General features: G+C 42.5%; 1 protein-coding gene across 2 annotated transcripts in view; it reads right to left on the bottom strand.

Moving 5' to 3' along the window:
- The window catches only part of crebrf (creb3 regulatory factor), a 21,427-nt gene extending 6,663 nt beyond the window's left edge, over positions 1 to 14,764 (bottom strand). The window contains exons 1-6 of one of the 2 annotated variants that reach the window (XM_031856954.1): positions 13,314 to 14,764; positions 5,725 to 5,855; positions 5,436 to 5,558; positions 2,661 to 2,836; positions 499 to 1,655; positions 118 to 315 (exon numbers count right to left, since the gene is read on the bottom strand). In XM_031856954.1, the coding sequence (XP_031712814.1) occupies positions 118 to 315; positions 499 to 1,655; positions 2,661 to 2,836; positions 5,436 to 5,558; positions 5,725 to 5,733 (1,663 nt within the window). In that variant the 5' untranslated portion in view covers positions 5,734 to 5,855; positions 13,314 to 14,764. The remainder of the gene's footprint in view (positions 1 to 117; positions 316 to 498; positions 1,656 to 2,660; positions 2,837 to 5,435; positions 5,559 to 5,724; positions 5,856 to 13,313) is intronic. The other variant, XM_031856953.1, reaches the window with a different exon arrangement.
- Between the last annotated feature and the right edge of the window lie 655 nt (positions 14,765 to 15,419).

Genomic DNA, 15,419 nt, shown 5'->3' with positions numbered 1-15,419 from the left:
TATGTGTGTATGTGTGTGTGTGTGTGTGTGTGTGTATATATACACACACACTGTATGTGTGTATATATACACACACACTGTATGTGTGTGTGTGTGTGTGTGTGTATATATGTATACCATGGAGAGGCCCGTTCTTCTGGTACAGGTTGCTAGGCAGCGTGTGTCTGTCCCACTCAGACGGCTTAAGCATACGTTCCTGTTTGGAGGGGGTGAGCTGCTCGCTGTACTCCCAGAAGTAGCGACGCTTGCCTCTCTTCCGGCTGGAGACTCCTGCCGTCAGGCCTTTTATGTCCTCCATTAGCTCCATGTCACAGCCTGGAGACAACAAGACCGGCGAATGGGGAGGAAATCAGAGCAGAAAAAGACAGAGCATGAAAATTAAGGGGAAACAAAGACAGAAAGGTAATAATTTAAGAAATAAACAACAAATGTCTCAAATAATGACAAGCCATTGATTGGTGACACACAACCAGAAGCGTGAAGATGACGGGCGGCTACCTGGCTCTGAAAAGGCATCACTCATGTCTTCGTCCTTGTCGGCTTCGTAGTCTTCATCCTCCTCATCCTCCTCATTCTCAGACAGCTCATGCTCGCTGCCGAAACCCTCATCGTGGTCTTCGTCATCCATCTCAAGCCCATCGCCTTCCTCCTCCTCCGCATCTTCATCGTCTTCTTCCTCCTCCTCCGCATCTTCCTCGTCTTCTTCCTCCTCCTCCTCCTCCAGCTGGGAGGGGGCTGTGCCGGCCAGCTTGCTGCGGGTCAAGAACAGAGAGTAGTTGTGCTCCTCCTCCTTGCTGTTCTCGACCTCGACATCCGGACCGCTGCCACCGCCACTAGCCCCTGCCACACTATCGCTGGTGCTGACCAGCCCAGAGATGCTGCCCTCCAGGGCCTGGCTCGCCTCAACATGTTGAGGCACGGAGGCAGACCAGCCTACAGGCATCTCCCTCCTCCCTGCCTCCTCTGCCCTCCTCTCAAAGCTCGTCAGGCTGGCAGAGCCACTGGCTGCAGCAACAGGAATTACCACCAAGGTGGCGCTCGCTGAAGTGCCGGCCTTCTCGTCTTGTGGCTGGGAAACAGGTAGAGGTGTACCTGACTTCTCAAAATCTGTCTGGGAGGGCGTGTTGGGCTGAAATTTATACACAGCACCTACACGGACTTTAGCCTTCCGCACAAAGTCAGTGCCGTGAGAAGTTGGGGCTGCCATCTTGGTTCCTCGCCCTTGGGGCCTGGTTTCAGCTTGGCCGTGGTCCTGCGTGAGACTAAGGAGGTTCTGGTTCTTGGCCATAGTCTCAGTGCTGGAGGGGACAGGTCTGGTGGCTTTTTTGGAGCTTTCAGGAACGTCTGGGAGAAAGCTGCGGGAAGGACGGAGAGAGGATGTGGCGCTTAGGGAGGGCCGTGCAGAGTAGGGGACCGATCCCTGGCCAGGGACCAAGGCTCTCCTACTGTGACATGGCTGAGGGGCAGGCAGCGTCAGGTCAGCAGGTGGGTAGAGCACCTCGCATACAGGCTGCGAATCCTCGCTGTTGAGCTGAGCCAGCGTCGGGGTTCTACCAATCACGTCCTCGTCCTGGTAGGGACTAGAGAAGTCATCTAATCCAAGGAAATCTACCTCTCTGGTGCCCCAGATGTCACAGCTGGCCAGCCGTGTGTATCTGCCAAGCACAGAGACATGCAGTAGTATCAACAGTCAAAGCTTTCATTGTATATAACCTTTAATATGTAACTATTGGCTGTGTTTCATTTAAATACATCACGAAAAAAGGTTCATCATCATTGTTAAGAGAATATATTTGGACCACCCTAGACTCTGGAAAACTGTTTTTTTGCGTTTTTTTTTTTTAAGTGATCGATTCATGGATAAAGTTTTGAGAGGTTAATTAATAATAAAACAGTTTGTTGCAGCCCTAGATACAAACATATCTTTTGCACTATTAAGAACTGCAATGGCTCCGTGTTTGGGATAAGTGCAGATTTTGAAGTTGAGACGCCTGAATGATGTATTTGTGCCTAAATCCATACCGCCTGGAGCGACAAATCTGTCTGCACTTGTTATTTCACCTGCAATTTTCACTTTGCCTTTAGTATATGGTTGTGTGTGTAGTGTGGAACCTGGAGGTAGTCAAACTTGTTCCTACCAATACCACAACATACAAATAAAACCACAGTGCCTCAGAGCTCACAGAGCTCACATGACGTCTACTGACCCAGAAACACGCTCCGTCAGACAGTGGAGCTACCAAACAGCAGCGTGGACCTAATCTGGACAGCTGAGGTTGTAAAAGAATGACTCACTCATTAGCCAAAAAGATACAGCACTTTCCTCCGTTCCTGCTCCAGTCAATTTTAAGCGGCTCATGTGAGCAGCTGATTCTTTCTCAGAGACAAGAATGTGCGGCCAATTAAAAACGCATCTAGTGGACACTGAATGCGACCTCCTGTACCGTTACTATTCAATACCACACTAGTTATTGCACAATCGGTAGGTAATGTTGAGCACAATTACTGGCACTGTAAGCCACCTTTAACTTCAGAAAGTTATTAGCATGCCATTTAAGTTCCATTAGATTCATCAGTATGTTTTTATGTATGATTTACTTGCTGTTGTTTTTAAACTCAATCTAAAATAAGCCACAGCACATGAATAAATGATCCAGTACCTGGTGACATCTTCCCAGTAGGAGTCCCACTGTTCGAACACTGAGCCGTTGCAGACAGTCTCGCACTCGTCCAGACTCATGAGCTGATCCCCACAGCTCTCCAAGTCCTTGCCTCCGTCTCCGACCCCCATGATGCTGTCCCGACAGGGGCTCTGCCGGTGGGTTATGTCTCTGTCCTACAGAGAGGAGGAAAACATGGAGGAGAGTCAAGCAGGTGGTTAGGGGTAGAAGACGGTCTATTTCTAATTCTGTTTAGTTTACTTTTTGTTGTTACAGTTCTATTGCATTCAAAGGATTTTGTTAACTTGAACACAAAGACATTTAAGATCACAAGCCAAGAACTGATTACTGCAACCTGAAACTATTGTGTGGACTTAGGGGCCAGAAACGGATATTACGGTATATACTAATAAAAAAACAGTTAAAAGAGTAAAGGGGAGTTTTTTTCCCACCAATTTTGCAATAGCTGACAGCAAAAGAGGAAGCCAAATGCCATCATGCCAAATATTGTGGCTAGAAGTGAAGAAAAGTGTTGGAGAAAATGACATTTATGTGGAAATGGACTTGCCAACAAAAGGAATGACAGGACTGCAATTGTCTATTATATTAATTCGATGGATAAATTGATACAGAACATGTATGCCAAATTTGAAGAAATTCCCTCCAGATGTTCTTGTGATATCGCGTTCATACATTGGACCAGACAGACCAATGGACGGACAACCTGAAAACATAACGTACGCGACCACAGCTGTTGATGCCGCATGGACGTATAAAAAGAAATGTTGTGGCAGTATCCCATCAGAGCTTATCAGATTATATTTTTATAATACTTATGCACAAATGTGATGAAGTATATTAATTTGTCATCGTCATTCTCACCTGGTATATGTATCAATAAACAGTTTCTCAATTGATGTTAAAGGTGAATGTCTATGGAAGCGTGACGAGAATTCTAATTTGTTTTTCTGTCAGAAGCGTTTGGATTCAACAGGATGAGGCAAAACACATTAGAGGTCTGTGTTGTCAATATCAGATCCTTTAATGTCTTTACAGGAGAGAGAGAGAGCAAGAGCGAGAGAGAGAGAGAGAGAGAGAAAAGAGAAAAAAAAAGACCATAACAACATATTTTACATAATCTAAAAGAGTTTGCAGAAACGATATCTGTCCACAGAGAAAACTAACTGGAGGGTTGAAAAAGATGACGGACCATCCTACACTCATTGACCACATTAATGTGTTACTATGGTGCAAGAAATTGAGAGCGTAGCAGCTAATCACTATTGTTTAGTCTACAGTGGACAGTAAATTGAGGCAGACACCTGTGGCTGACAACGTGAGTGGCGACAGGTGAGCTGTCTCACATTAGCCACCTGTGAGCCTGTCGAATGTCACACTGCTGCTAAACAATTAGGCGCCCGCCTCTCTGTTTTCAATGCTACTCTGGCAGCAGAGCTGACTGCATGCACGCATTTATGTACAGTTTTTCTAGTGGAATCTGAATTTACACAATTTTGACTTCTACTATGATTATGACTAAAAAACACTGTAAAAGGGGAGGGAGTCTGTGACATAGTTTTGTCAAACAAATGATTGTAAATATTGATACGAGTGGAATCGGGAGTCTGGCTTTCTTCTGTTAACATGTCTGAAACTCTACTTACATATACAAAGGAATTAACAAAAACACAACATCCCTGTGCCACTTTACTGTCCTGGGAATTAAAATCCTCTCTGCTGTTTGTTGGTAGCTTGTGTGCTGTGTAACCTAATATTGTTTTTTGATACGGGTGGGGATACTCGTGCTGTGAGCGACTGTGACCACTCAAGCCGCGCTGATACGGTGCGAGGGTTTTTCCACTACACTATATGGCAAGGTAGAAAATAACTGTTTACCTTGATGACGCTTTTCTATGTTTGTTTCACAATGAATTAAAGGCTAATGCTAATTTGCAGTGCTTTTAATGTAAAGTAGCACCAGCAGTTAACATTAAAAATAAGAATGATATCTGACGAACAGGAACGTAGAAGTGAAACTAAACTCCAAACTACAGAGATCCCAGTTAGACGTATCATTCGCTCTGCTAAGAAGGTGATTGGCTGCAATCTGCCATCCCTCCTTGAATGTCACACCTCCAGGATCCTGGGGGCAGGCAATACAAGTTGTAGCCAATCCCTCTCACCCTAGACACAAACTGTTTTGAGTCCCTTCCCTCCGGCAGGAGGCTGCGCGCCATCAGGAACCATTACCTCAGTTTCTGCAGATGGGCTCATCAACAAAGCCCGGGACCCTCACTGACCCGGACATTTAAATCCGCAGAACAATGAAATACAAACATACAAACACATCCCTGCTCAACTCTTCCCTTAAATATCCACATGACACTTTACTAACAGACTTATTTTAACATACTCTTAGTTTGTTTATCATTATTTAGTGTAAATTTGCAATTTTTTTATTCTTAAATTATGTCTTATAGTATTGCACTGTGTTTATTGTCACGCACAAATCACTGAGCCAAATTTCTTGTATGTGCAAACGTACTTTGAATAAACCATCTCTGATTCTGAAGTTATGGTATGTAAATGTATCTTCCTATATACAGGTGTGGGCGACAGTAACAATTGTGCTATTATACCACTAGAGTTTTACTATATTATACCAGAGCTATTAACTATGCCTATGCTTTAATATTAGTTTAATAATTCTCTGTTTTCTGATTGCGTGTGTGTGTGTTTGTGAGTGTGTGTGTGTGTGTGTGCGCAACCACTCACCAGTTCGTACATGAAATCTGGGTCAGAGCTGGTGGCTAGCAGCTCAGTGCTGGTGAGGGCCTGGTCAGCGAAGGAGTAGTTCTGAAAGGCGTCAGCAAACGGAGGATCCATAGTGACGCTGGGCTGCAACACAAAATAAATAAAGACTGAAGTGAACAAACAGTAGTAGACCTCATCGTCACCAACATTAAAATATGATATCCCAAGTTCTTCCTTCTTACACTTCACTTTGTTTTGTGCAGGATGAAACCAGTCTACCTGTGTGACCACCCTCAGTCGGCCCGCTTACCTGAGGCATTGCAGAGCTCAGTTTAGAGCTCCAGCTTGGGGATACTCTTGGAAGAGATCTGAGGTTGTCCGATTAGCAGCAATTAATTACTGCTAAAAGGAGATGATCTGGTGTGGATGCAGCCTGCAAGGCTGGGGGGGGGGGGGGGGGGGGGGGGGGGGGGGGGGGGGGAGAAAGAGAGGGTGTCAATATTTGGGCTCAACCTGGTCTGGTTGGATCTGTTGGATCTTCAGGTCTGTGGAAAAAACAGAGTGCACAGATCAGAATTAGAGGAATTAATAGAGCCTAAACCAAGAAATAAGCCACCATTTTAACGACAGCTGCCGAGTTTGTTTGTTCATTTCCCACCAAAAGGCAAGATACATACTGACTTAGAATCAATATATCCAAACCGATTATTTATCCCGCCCTCATTTACAATGTTATTTAGATGGAGAGCTGTTTTGCCTCTTCTGAAATGTACTGTGCGAGCTAATGATACCAGAAATGAAAGTAAATGGCAGCAGCAAAACAGAGAACCAGTTTGTTTCCTTTGTGGTTTGTAGATATGGAAATACACATCTTAGTCTGCCTTCTCTGAAGGTGATATGATTGTGGAGGATATAATAACCCATTTTCAATTGTTAGAAAGGCTGACAACAGCATTTTGTTGTTGTAAGTTGAGAGTCATAAACCTTTTCATCAAACATTTGCCATTACCACTATTTATCATCAACATCCTTTCATTCACTGCCAGCCATGTAGCACCCCGGCCTCTCTGGTGCTTGCGTTATCTTACCGTGCAGCCGCATAAATAAGGGTGTCAACGAGTAATATGTCAGTGTGTTAAAGTCTGACAATGACGGTCCAAAAAGCAAATTCCTCACCGCCCTCCTCTTCACTGAAATCGGGAGGGGATTTCGGTAGCTAGGTTGCAACAGGTCACTTTAGTACAGTGTGAATGAAACTGTAACTACCTAAGGTTTTTAAAACCCTTACCAACAAGTAAACGCCCTACTGAACAATAACAATAGCCAGGCTTTTGTTTGTCACACAAAAAGCTTCTTCACATCATGGGAAACACTGTCCCAGTGCTTCTGAAAATGAAATGTTGCCTCCCGGATTCCCTCTGTTTACTGATAACTGCTGGATGGGAGGCGGGGCTAAGCCTAAATCTCTAGAGCTGGACCTAAAGTCAACAAGGCACTAGGCCACGCTAGTCTATCGTAATCTTTCCTCCTCTATTCCTCTTGTCCACTTCTGCTTTCACAGACGTATGACCTAAATTGATTCTGACGTTCGGGGGCCTGTTTGATGAAGCAACATTAGTGGATAGCCAGCTATCTTTGGGCTTGACTAAGGGGCTGGCTATCTTTTAAACAGTGTAGATTATCACGGTAACAAATGCTACACAGCTAACAGTCAGAGCAGGTTAAAGCTGCCAGTAGACTCCATCAGAACTGCTTGTCGGCTGGTCAAATAGTTTCGGGAACCCCGTCCCCTCGCACCTTTTCAACACCGAATTAGGGAGAGCTGTGTCCAAACATTTCTGTAACTTTCCAAAACCAACAATCAGACATTCACACCCACGTCACAATGTGATTGGTTAGCTGGAGCCAGAGTTTGAACTTAGCTCTGTAGATTTTTATCTGAAGACTTTATCTTTTCCTTTTTATGGGAACACCTGAGAGCAACACTATAAATGCCTTCCAGGAGAGACCATCTGAAAATGTGCACCATTATCCTCATATTTAAACAGCACTGCCCCCCCTTTCCATGGCGACCAGCTTTATACTTATACTTTGAATGCGGCCATTCTTAACAATTTAGCCTTCCAACATGGTCGGACAACACGTCATAAAACTAGTTCTGATCGAGCATTAACCAGTCGGCAACCTCCAGGTCTGAAAAGAGAAGGCAATGCGGAAGTGCCTTGAACGTGCATTATTTCAAATGGCCATGAGGGGGCGACTCCTCTGGTTGTATAGAAGTCTGTGAGAAAATGACTCTCCTTCTCAATTAAACTATTCCCTCAGTAAACATTGTGAACATGAGTTTATGGTCTCAATTGCTAATTTGAAGTCTTCTTCAATACAGCATGATATCATTTAGTAAATTATGGTTCCAATTATAGTAAACAACGGCCCAGAAAAACAAGATGGTGGTGGCCAAAATGCCAAACTCTGGGTCTCAAAACTGCAGCCCACAAACAAACGGGTGACGTCACGGTAACAACAACCACTCGTCGATTTATAGCGTAAGAGCATAACCCGACCACAACTTTCGAGAATCAGATCCAAAAAATGTCAAGAGCCCAAAAACTGACCAATAGAATCACTTCAAAAACTGAGCTATCGTTGTAAACGATACAGCGCTGCAGCTTAGCCTTGCTGCCAATTTGTCCCAGAGCAGCAGACATTTCATAGGTCTGTAAAATCACTTTTAACTACCATGATAATGAAGTCAAAGATAGAAGAAACATTTTTTTGTGTTTAATTTGGGTTGAAAACTTCTAACAAACAGAAAGTGCAGTAAAGGATCTGGCAGTGCACTCCAGTTAATAAGTCAATTAATCACTATGGGAAAGCCAGACCAGGCAGGCTGCAGAAATCCTCTTTGCCATGTGGCAGACAGTCAGTCGCTGTGAAAGGACTTTATCAAAGTAGTCAGCTGTTGTGTGCGTAGATGCATAGATGTAAGTGGACTGTTCAGTTAAGTGTTACATCAGTTACTGAGTAATCTGATGACTGCTCTATCAATTAATTCATTAATCATTTAGTCTATAAAATGTAAAAATGTTTGGCAGAGCCCAAGGTGAGGTCATTAAATGTCTTGTTTTCCCAGCCAACAGTCCAAAACCCAAAGATTTTCAGTTTAAAAATGATACAAAAAAGCATCAAATATTCACAGTTATGATGGTATAATTAGATAATCACTTTTATGATCATCAAAATAGATGCTAGTTATTGTTCTGTTGATGGACTAATTGATTAATCGACTAATGGTTTCAACTCTGATATAAATTAAGAAAACTGAGTGTTGTTATTAAGGGTTCTTGCTACATCCGAATATTGAAAGAATCTGTAAATATTTGTCTGCATTTCAAAGACTTGCAGGATGCTCTTCACTCATCGTGCTCTTCGTTCAATCAACAAACTGAACCAGCAAGTCCATTAGCAAAGTGCACAGCAGCTCTCTGCCGACCCAGTAGCAGCTGGAAGTCTTTGAGAGAATAAGCTTCTTAGAAGAACAAGAAACTTGGTGTGCAGTCCAATCCCCGCCCTCATTATTTGTTCGGAAAGCACCCAACAGCCTCCCCACATTCGTTCAGAGAGCATCTGATTTGCTTTGTGTTCATCGAGCTTAACCGTAACTTAATTTTCAATAATCAAATTCCACCCTCCCCTTCATTCTCTGCTTGCTCTCGCTTTCCTGCAACACCTACTGAGTCATCTTTGGGCCCTTTGCTGCTTTTGCAAAGCAAATAACTTAAAAATCTGCATGGAGACATGACCCCCTGCAGTGAACAGCTGACACACAATCGTACACCAATCCCACTCCTCTGGGGCCAGGGGGACGACATCACTTCCTCCCACAGGGTGCTGACCGACTAAAATGAACTTCTCACCCCAGAGCTCTGTCGCCATGTGTGTTCACAGTACTTTGCATAGAGACAGGAAGTGACAAGAAAACACGTCCGTACAACCCTATGAGTACAACAAGGACTGTAAAAGCAACACATTTGCAAAACAACATGCAAGCACACAAGTCTATACGCACAAATATCCACGTACACCCTTTTAAGGACCAACAGTATATTTGGAAGCTCAGGCTCTTGAATACGAATCGTGATCATTATCATATCTCAATATGTGCTTCCTTCCAGGGCACCTGTGTCTGGTGTCACTTGTCGCAGAAGCAGAATGAGGACGCATATGGCCTGAACACAACAGTACCTCTAGTAGCATTGATCCGGGCTCTCTGCTATCACAGAAGGAAACAGAAAGCCTTTGTGTGTACAAACATGCAGAAAACAACGCTCCTCACCTCTCCAGGCAAAGCTGCACTGAATATTTTCCAGTAGCAGAATTAAATTTAATCCAACCCACTGCTTAGTAGCTGACACAGTCTGTGATGTAGAGCCGGATATTTACGACAGAGCCTGACAAGCCCCAAAAGACTCGCGCTGAATGCCTCTCTCAGGCTTTGGTCAGCCTTAGTTCTGAGATGAAACCTGCCAGCATGAGATACTTTCTTTTAGCTTTTATACTTGGTATACTTGGTTTATGGTCACAACAGTCTCAAGTGTCGGCTTAGGTCAGGGTTTAAAATTTCAGATTTTCTACCGGCCTACTTTACAAGACTTTCTTTTTTCCCTTTCTATCGCATATAAGACATATAAACTGAAGAAGACAGACAATGCTCAACAGGACAGCATTTTTGCAGCATCATGCTTACATCTCAGAGGTGCATAGGGCGAGACAATTTTAGTTGAGTCTGAAACAAGGGCCGGCTTTCAACCATCCAGTCAAGGTAACACAACACTACCCTCACTCTCGGTAATTTCATTGACTTTTGATTATGTTACGATGCACTGTGGCTGCTGCTTCCTTCTCAACTGCTGCAGCTCACATGTTGGATATATCAAATGTCTTCTCACATAATTTAGAAAATGTGCTTTTGTTCTGTATAGCATGCCTTGACAACGAACTTTGACATGTGGTGTCACGGTGCAGTCTCTCTACAAACGCACAGTTTCCTGTGTCGATGTTCACACTTGCTGCTGTTTACGATGAGCTCAAAATGGACCCGGACAACAGCTCTGTCTTCTTTATAGCATTGGTTGGGGTTGCAGTATTTTGCCAAATAAGTGGATTTATGTATTAATCAAGTGGCAGAAAGAAAGCTTAATACAAAAGTGATAATTATACGTTTTAGAATTAATTTGTTCAAGTAAAAATAACAACCAGCTACCCGGTGTTTCCTCCCCTCTCTGTTGGTTCAGGTCTGGACAAAAAGAGGAGGATAGTGGTGACTCACTATCATGCAAACAGCTCACATTCTTCGCCTCACAACATTGGACGTGATCCAAGTAGGTCAATCAGCAGTGTCATATCTGGAATGAGTTACATACTGATACCAGTTGGTCCCTGATTCCTTAACGGATAAAAAGCAGGAGATGCCCGACTATTTAAGATAAGATAAAATAAGATAATCCTATATTAGTCCCGTAGCGGGGAAATTTACAGGATTACAGCAGCATATAGTATAGTGCAAACAAGAGACAGTAAAAAACAAGATCAAAACAAGTATTATAAATAAGTAATAAAACAGTAAAACATATTAACTAAGTACAAAAGTAAAAAAAATCCACAATAACTAAAATATAACTAAAAATATTATATATAAAATATTATATTTGCTAAATAAGAGAAGCTCTGAGCATCATAAAAGGCCATTAATCCAACACTCCTAAATGTGCGTGTACAATGCGGCAACACACACACAGATTATGGATCAGCCAATTGTGCTTAAAGTTTGGGACTTTTAACGTCTCAGTTATGGACATTTGTGATTGGACGGTGGTATAAGAAGGTAGGTGACAGTAGGGCGGGCCAATCAATACTAATGACTATGCATCACTTGTGTATTGACTTTCAGTGGAATCATACTGTGTGATACATGATCACAGCATCACATTCATCTTTCATCATTTCACAAAGACAAATGTTTAAGTTGGAAATTTAGCCTTAAACAACAGAGAAAAACAGCTCATATATAACAACAGAAAATAGTTTGTATTTTTATCATGATACTGATTCCAGTCATTTCACTCAGTTCTACTCGACAGATAAGATATTCATCTGAAATATGTATCACAAGATGGGTTTATGGGTAGAAGTCATGGTTAGAGAGACCAGCCCACTCCGTCAACAAGATGCCCGACGAGTGCAAATGCTTTCTACAGTTCACTGAACAGCCCTTGCACCAGAGTTCTGCACTATTAACAGCAAATGAATTGCCGCTATGTGGCTATTCAGGTTAAATTCTGTTGAGCATTTAAAAAGACACATGCTAAACAAAATTTGATGGGTTAATTAATAGTGTTGTCTTACTTCCCATTGCTCATCGATTATCTCAATTTTACTACATTCTACAGCTCAGACCAATGAGAATGAGCATGGGTTCAGTTTGAGAAACAATCATCAAGTATATGTCACAACTGATAGGTATTCTTTACTTCAGATGTCTAGGTCTAATCCACAGCAGCTCTGTAACACAACTACACTCCTGCAGGAGGATTACTGTAAGCTAGTGGGTCCCAAATTGGGGGACGCCCCCCTTTGGGGTGTCACAGAGCCATTGCAATGGGAACACGCATGACCAGAGGAAAAAGCGTGGTAAACTAAAGTTGAACAGAACTTTCTCACAGCAGACACTTTGACGTGTCAAACACAGGTGTAACTAATACCATTGTTAATTGCGGAGCTGCATTGCAATCATTTCTGAATCCGAGCCATGGTTATGTTTTTAGCTCCACCCGAGCTTTTCCTGCTACGACAGGGCAAAATGTCTGAGGTGAACAACGTCAATCAATCCGATTCATTTGGGGATGATACAGAGTTAAGTACACGTAGAGGGTAACTTCGGTATCTTCTAACTTGTATCCTATTTCACCATGTTTTTGTTTAAAAGTGACAACTATTTTTTTAATTAGTCAAGTTTTGAGCAAGAATGCTGCAGACACTAAGCAGTCGATGTAAACGCTGGTTTATCTGGTTTATTTGTTATTGTGTTTCTGACTTGGAGAAGTCTAACATCGCATCGCATCCACATTGTCAGAAATGAGCTAAATATGCCAGCATTCACATTGAATATGTTGCGTTGCAACAAGTTACATGACACAAGAATACTGAAGTTGTAAGTACAAGAAAAGCTATTCTGGTGATGCTCATCAAGCAACCACATCAGTCGAATCTAAATGACAAAGTCTATGAGGAAGTCTATCTTGATCTCAAGTATCTCAAGCATCAATAAAGCAGGAGAGCCTTGTGTGTAAAAACATGTGGGCATTTAACTTTTCATGAGAATTATTCGCACACAGATCATATTCTTGGTCATGTTATTTCAATAAGATTCAACATGAACATGGATCCTCTGCTATATATACACAAGCACATGGTCGCAACCTAATTAGGATAATAAGTTAATAACGAAAGAAAAATTAAACACTAAAAAGGGACTTCTCAAAATACCCTGAATCTGATACATGCGATGGTTATGATATAGCCTGCAAATGCTTTTATTTAACCAGCACTGTTACAAAAGTAACTGATCTAGTAAAGACACTGATGGTAAAAGCACACTTTTAAAACAGTGTATTAACAACCACAATTCCAGTAGAAAAACACTTGACAAAAAAGGTATGAAAAAGTCTTAAATAAAAATTAAAAATATAAGAAAATTTAACTCAATATTTAAAAAAAAATGACATCTCTACATATCTTTGTGATGGATTCACTTGTTTTGAAGAGTCAGAGTGCACAAACGTCTACATCTCAACATCATCATTATCACCATCTAACAGGCGGGTATGGATGACAAAATACCTTTCATCAACACCAACGGTTCCATAGATGTCACCAGTCTCTGCACTCATCACAGATCTTCAGCAAAGCAAAACAAACCTCAACCTAACCGGTAGAGCCAACACCCACCTAATCCTTCAACCCTATTGGGCGAGCGGAAATAACGTTCCGCCTCCAGACGTGCCTCAATGGCCGCCACGACTGTCACTCCCAGCAACTGCTGCGTACTAAACAACCCGTTTCAATCTAGGTTGAGGCAGAAGATAAACACGTTGGAGGCCTACATGTCCGTGGCCTAGATAAGATATATTTAAAAGATATTTAATGTCAAATCTACCACAAAACCTGAACACAACACAAGATTATACATCAATCCGTGGCATTTGTTAGTATTTATACTTAAGAGGAGAAACGAAATCAAACGTTCATCTGCAGAAATCGGTTGATAAAACTATATACACCGTGTTGTTGAGGTGGAAATCCATAATAATCTCTTATGAGAAAGAAATCGTAACTCAATATATCTCCTCGGTGTAAACATAAGTCTGATTCGGGTCTATTATTGAACTTGCAGCACATGGAAATTTCTAGCAGTGTCGAGCCTTTTTTTACCAGCAGCACCGTATGGGTCTCGTGTTGGGGGGGCGTGTTCCTCCAGAGAGCACGAGCTGCCTTAAAAAGTCAGCGTCGAACATTTCACTGGCGCACCAAGTCTTCTATGACCATAAACACAGTTAAATACGGTTCGATTATGTTCTTCTTCACATAGCAAATAGCGGTAAGTATGTTGTAAAAGCACAGCATGATTTGGACACTTGAATTGTTCTTAAATAAGTGCAGGTTTTAACCACCCGCACCCCGACTACGACATGTAACCCCACCGACCAGTTAATAACAGGACATAATCATCAAAACCAACGGAAAATAATATTTGGGCATATATAGCTCGAACTGACATTTGACAGTGACGGACACGTCTCTCAGATCACCACGAAGCGTTAGCTACATTTCTCCACCGTAACAAGTCCTGCAGGAGCTAGATGAACTGCAATGCACAATAAGAAACACGTTTAGCGTATTACTTTCACCAAACTGTGTGGTTTTTTTTAAGTGGAACCGACGAATCCTGTTTCCCTTTCACGTCAGCTCAGCCAGTATGGCCTCCGTCTGCGCCCCCTTCCTCGTCCCAGTTGAAGCCCGATACACAACAACAACCTTACCGTTAGCTTCACAGCTAATCCTCTGCAGCGGAGGACACGCAAATCCTCTGCTCAGCAAAGTTCCCCCGAAACGGATAAATAACGGTGCTACTTACTTTTAGGGCGCCCGTGCATACATATCGCTTCGTTTCGGACCTCGTGTATGTTCCCCTGTTGGAAATAATAGGATCCTCTTTTCAATGGAGTCCACACGCCTCCGTCTCGGGTTTGTTTTGTTTTTCTCCTTCCTGACGGGTTGTTTGAAAGCGCGTGACTACCCGACCACGTGGTGCGCCACTGGGCGAATAGGAGCAGAGCCTTAAAGCTGGGTGAAAACATTTCACCAGTCTCATGTAATATTGTAATAGAGAGGAATACGGAGGTTAGTCCACGTCCCAATATCTACTTTGTGTTGTTAAGACCAAACACCAGTAAGAAATTATCAAAAAGATACTTCATTTTCTATTAAGTTATTCAGTTAGGGATTTCTGTAAAATGTGAATTATCACATGATGTTATGAATGCTGTTTCATAGGGATTTCCAGTTTTCCATGAATATAATTCTGGTGTAGACATATACAATAATTATTGACTTAACATCATTGCATTTTAAATGCATTAAGGTACCCTGTGGAGCTTTGACAAGTAGCACGCTTGAGCAAATGTGTTTGTGAGTTGATCTCCTTTTTGTTTGTTCTCATGCACAAGGGCACACGTGCATGTGTCACCCACAAGTGGTTTCACACTTTTCCGTTGATTTACTGGTGGCAAACGAGCAAAGAAACAAAGCATGGCACCAGCAGGGAAGAAGAGCAATCACTAGCAAGTAAACAAGATTGTAACAGAGTGCAGGGCTCCCCATTAAAACAAAAAAAGTTCTGCTTTGTGAAGGTTTTGTCAGGAGGGCCTGAAGAATACACAAAGTGCA

Source organism: Anarrhichthys ocellatus, unplaced genomic scaffold (genome assembly GCF_004355925.1).
Source record: "Anarrhichthys ocellatus isolate YVR2014 unplaced genomic scaffold, GSC_Weel_1.0 scaffold18, whole genome shotgun sequence".
NCBI lineage: Eukaryota > Metazoa > Chordata > Actinopteri > Perciformes > Anarhichadidae > Anarrhichthys > Anarrhichthys ocellatus.
This window is presented reverse-complemented; position numbering and strand designations above follow the sequence as displayed.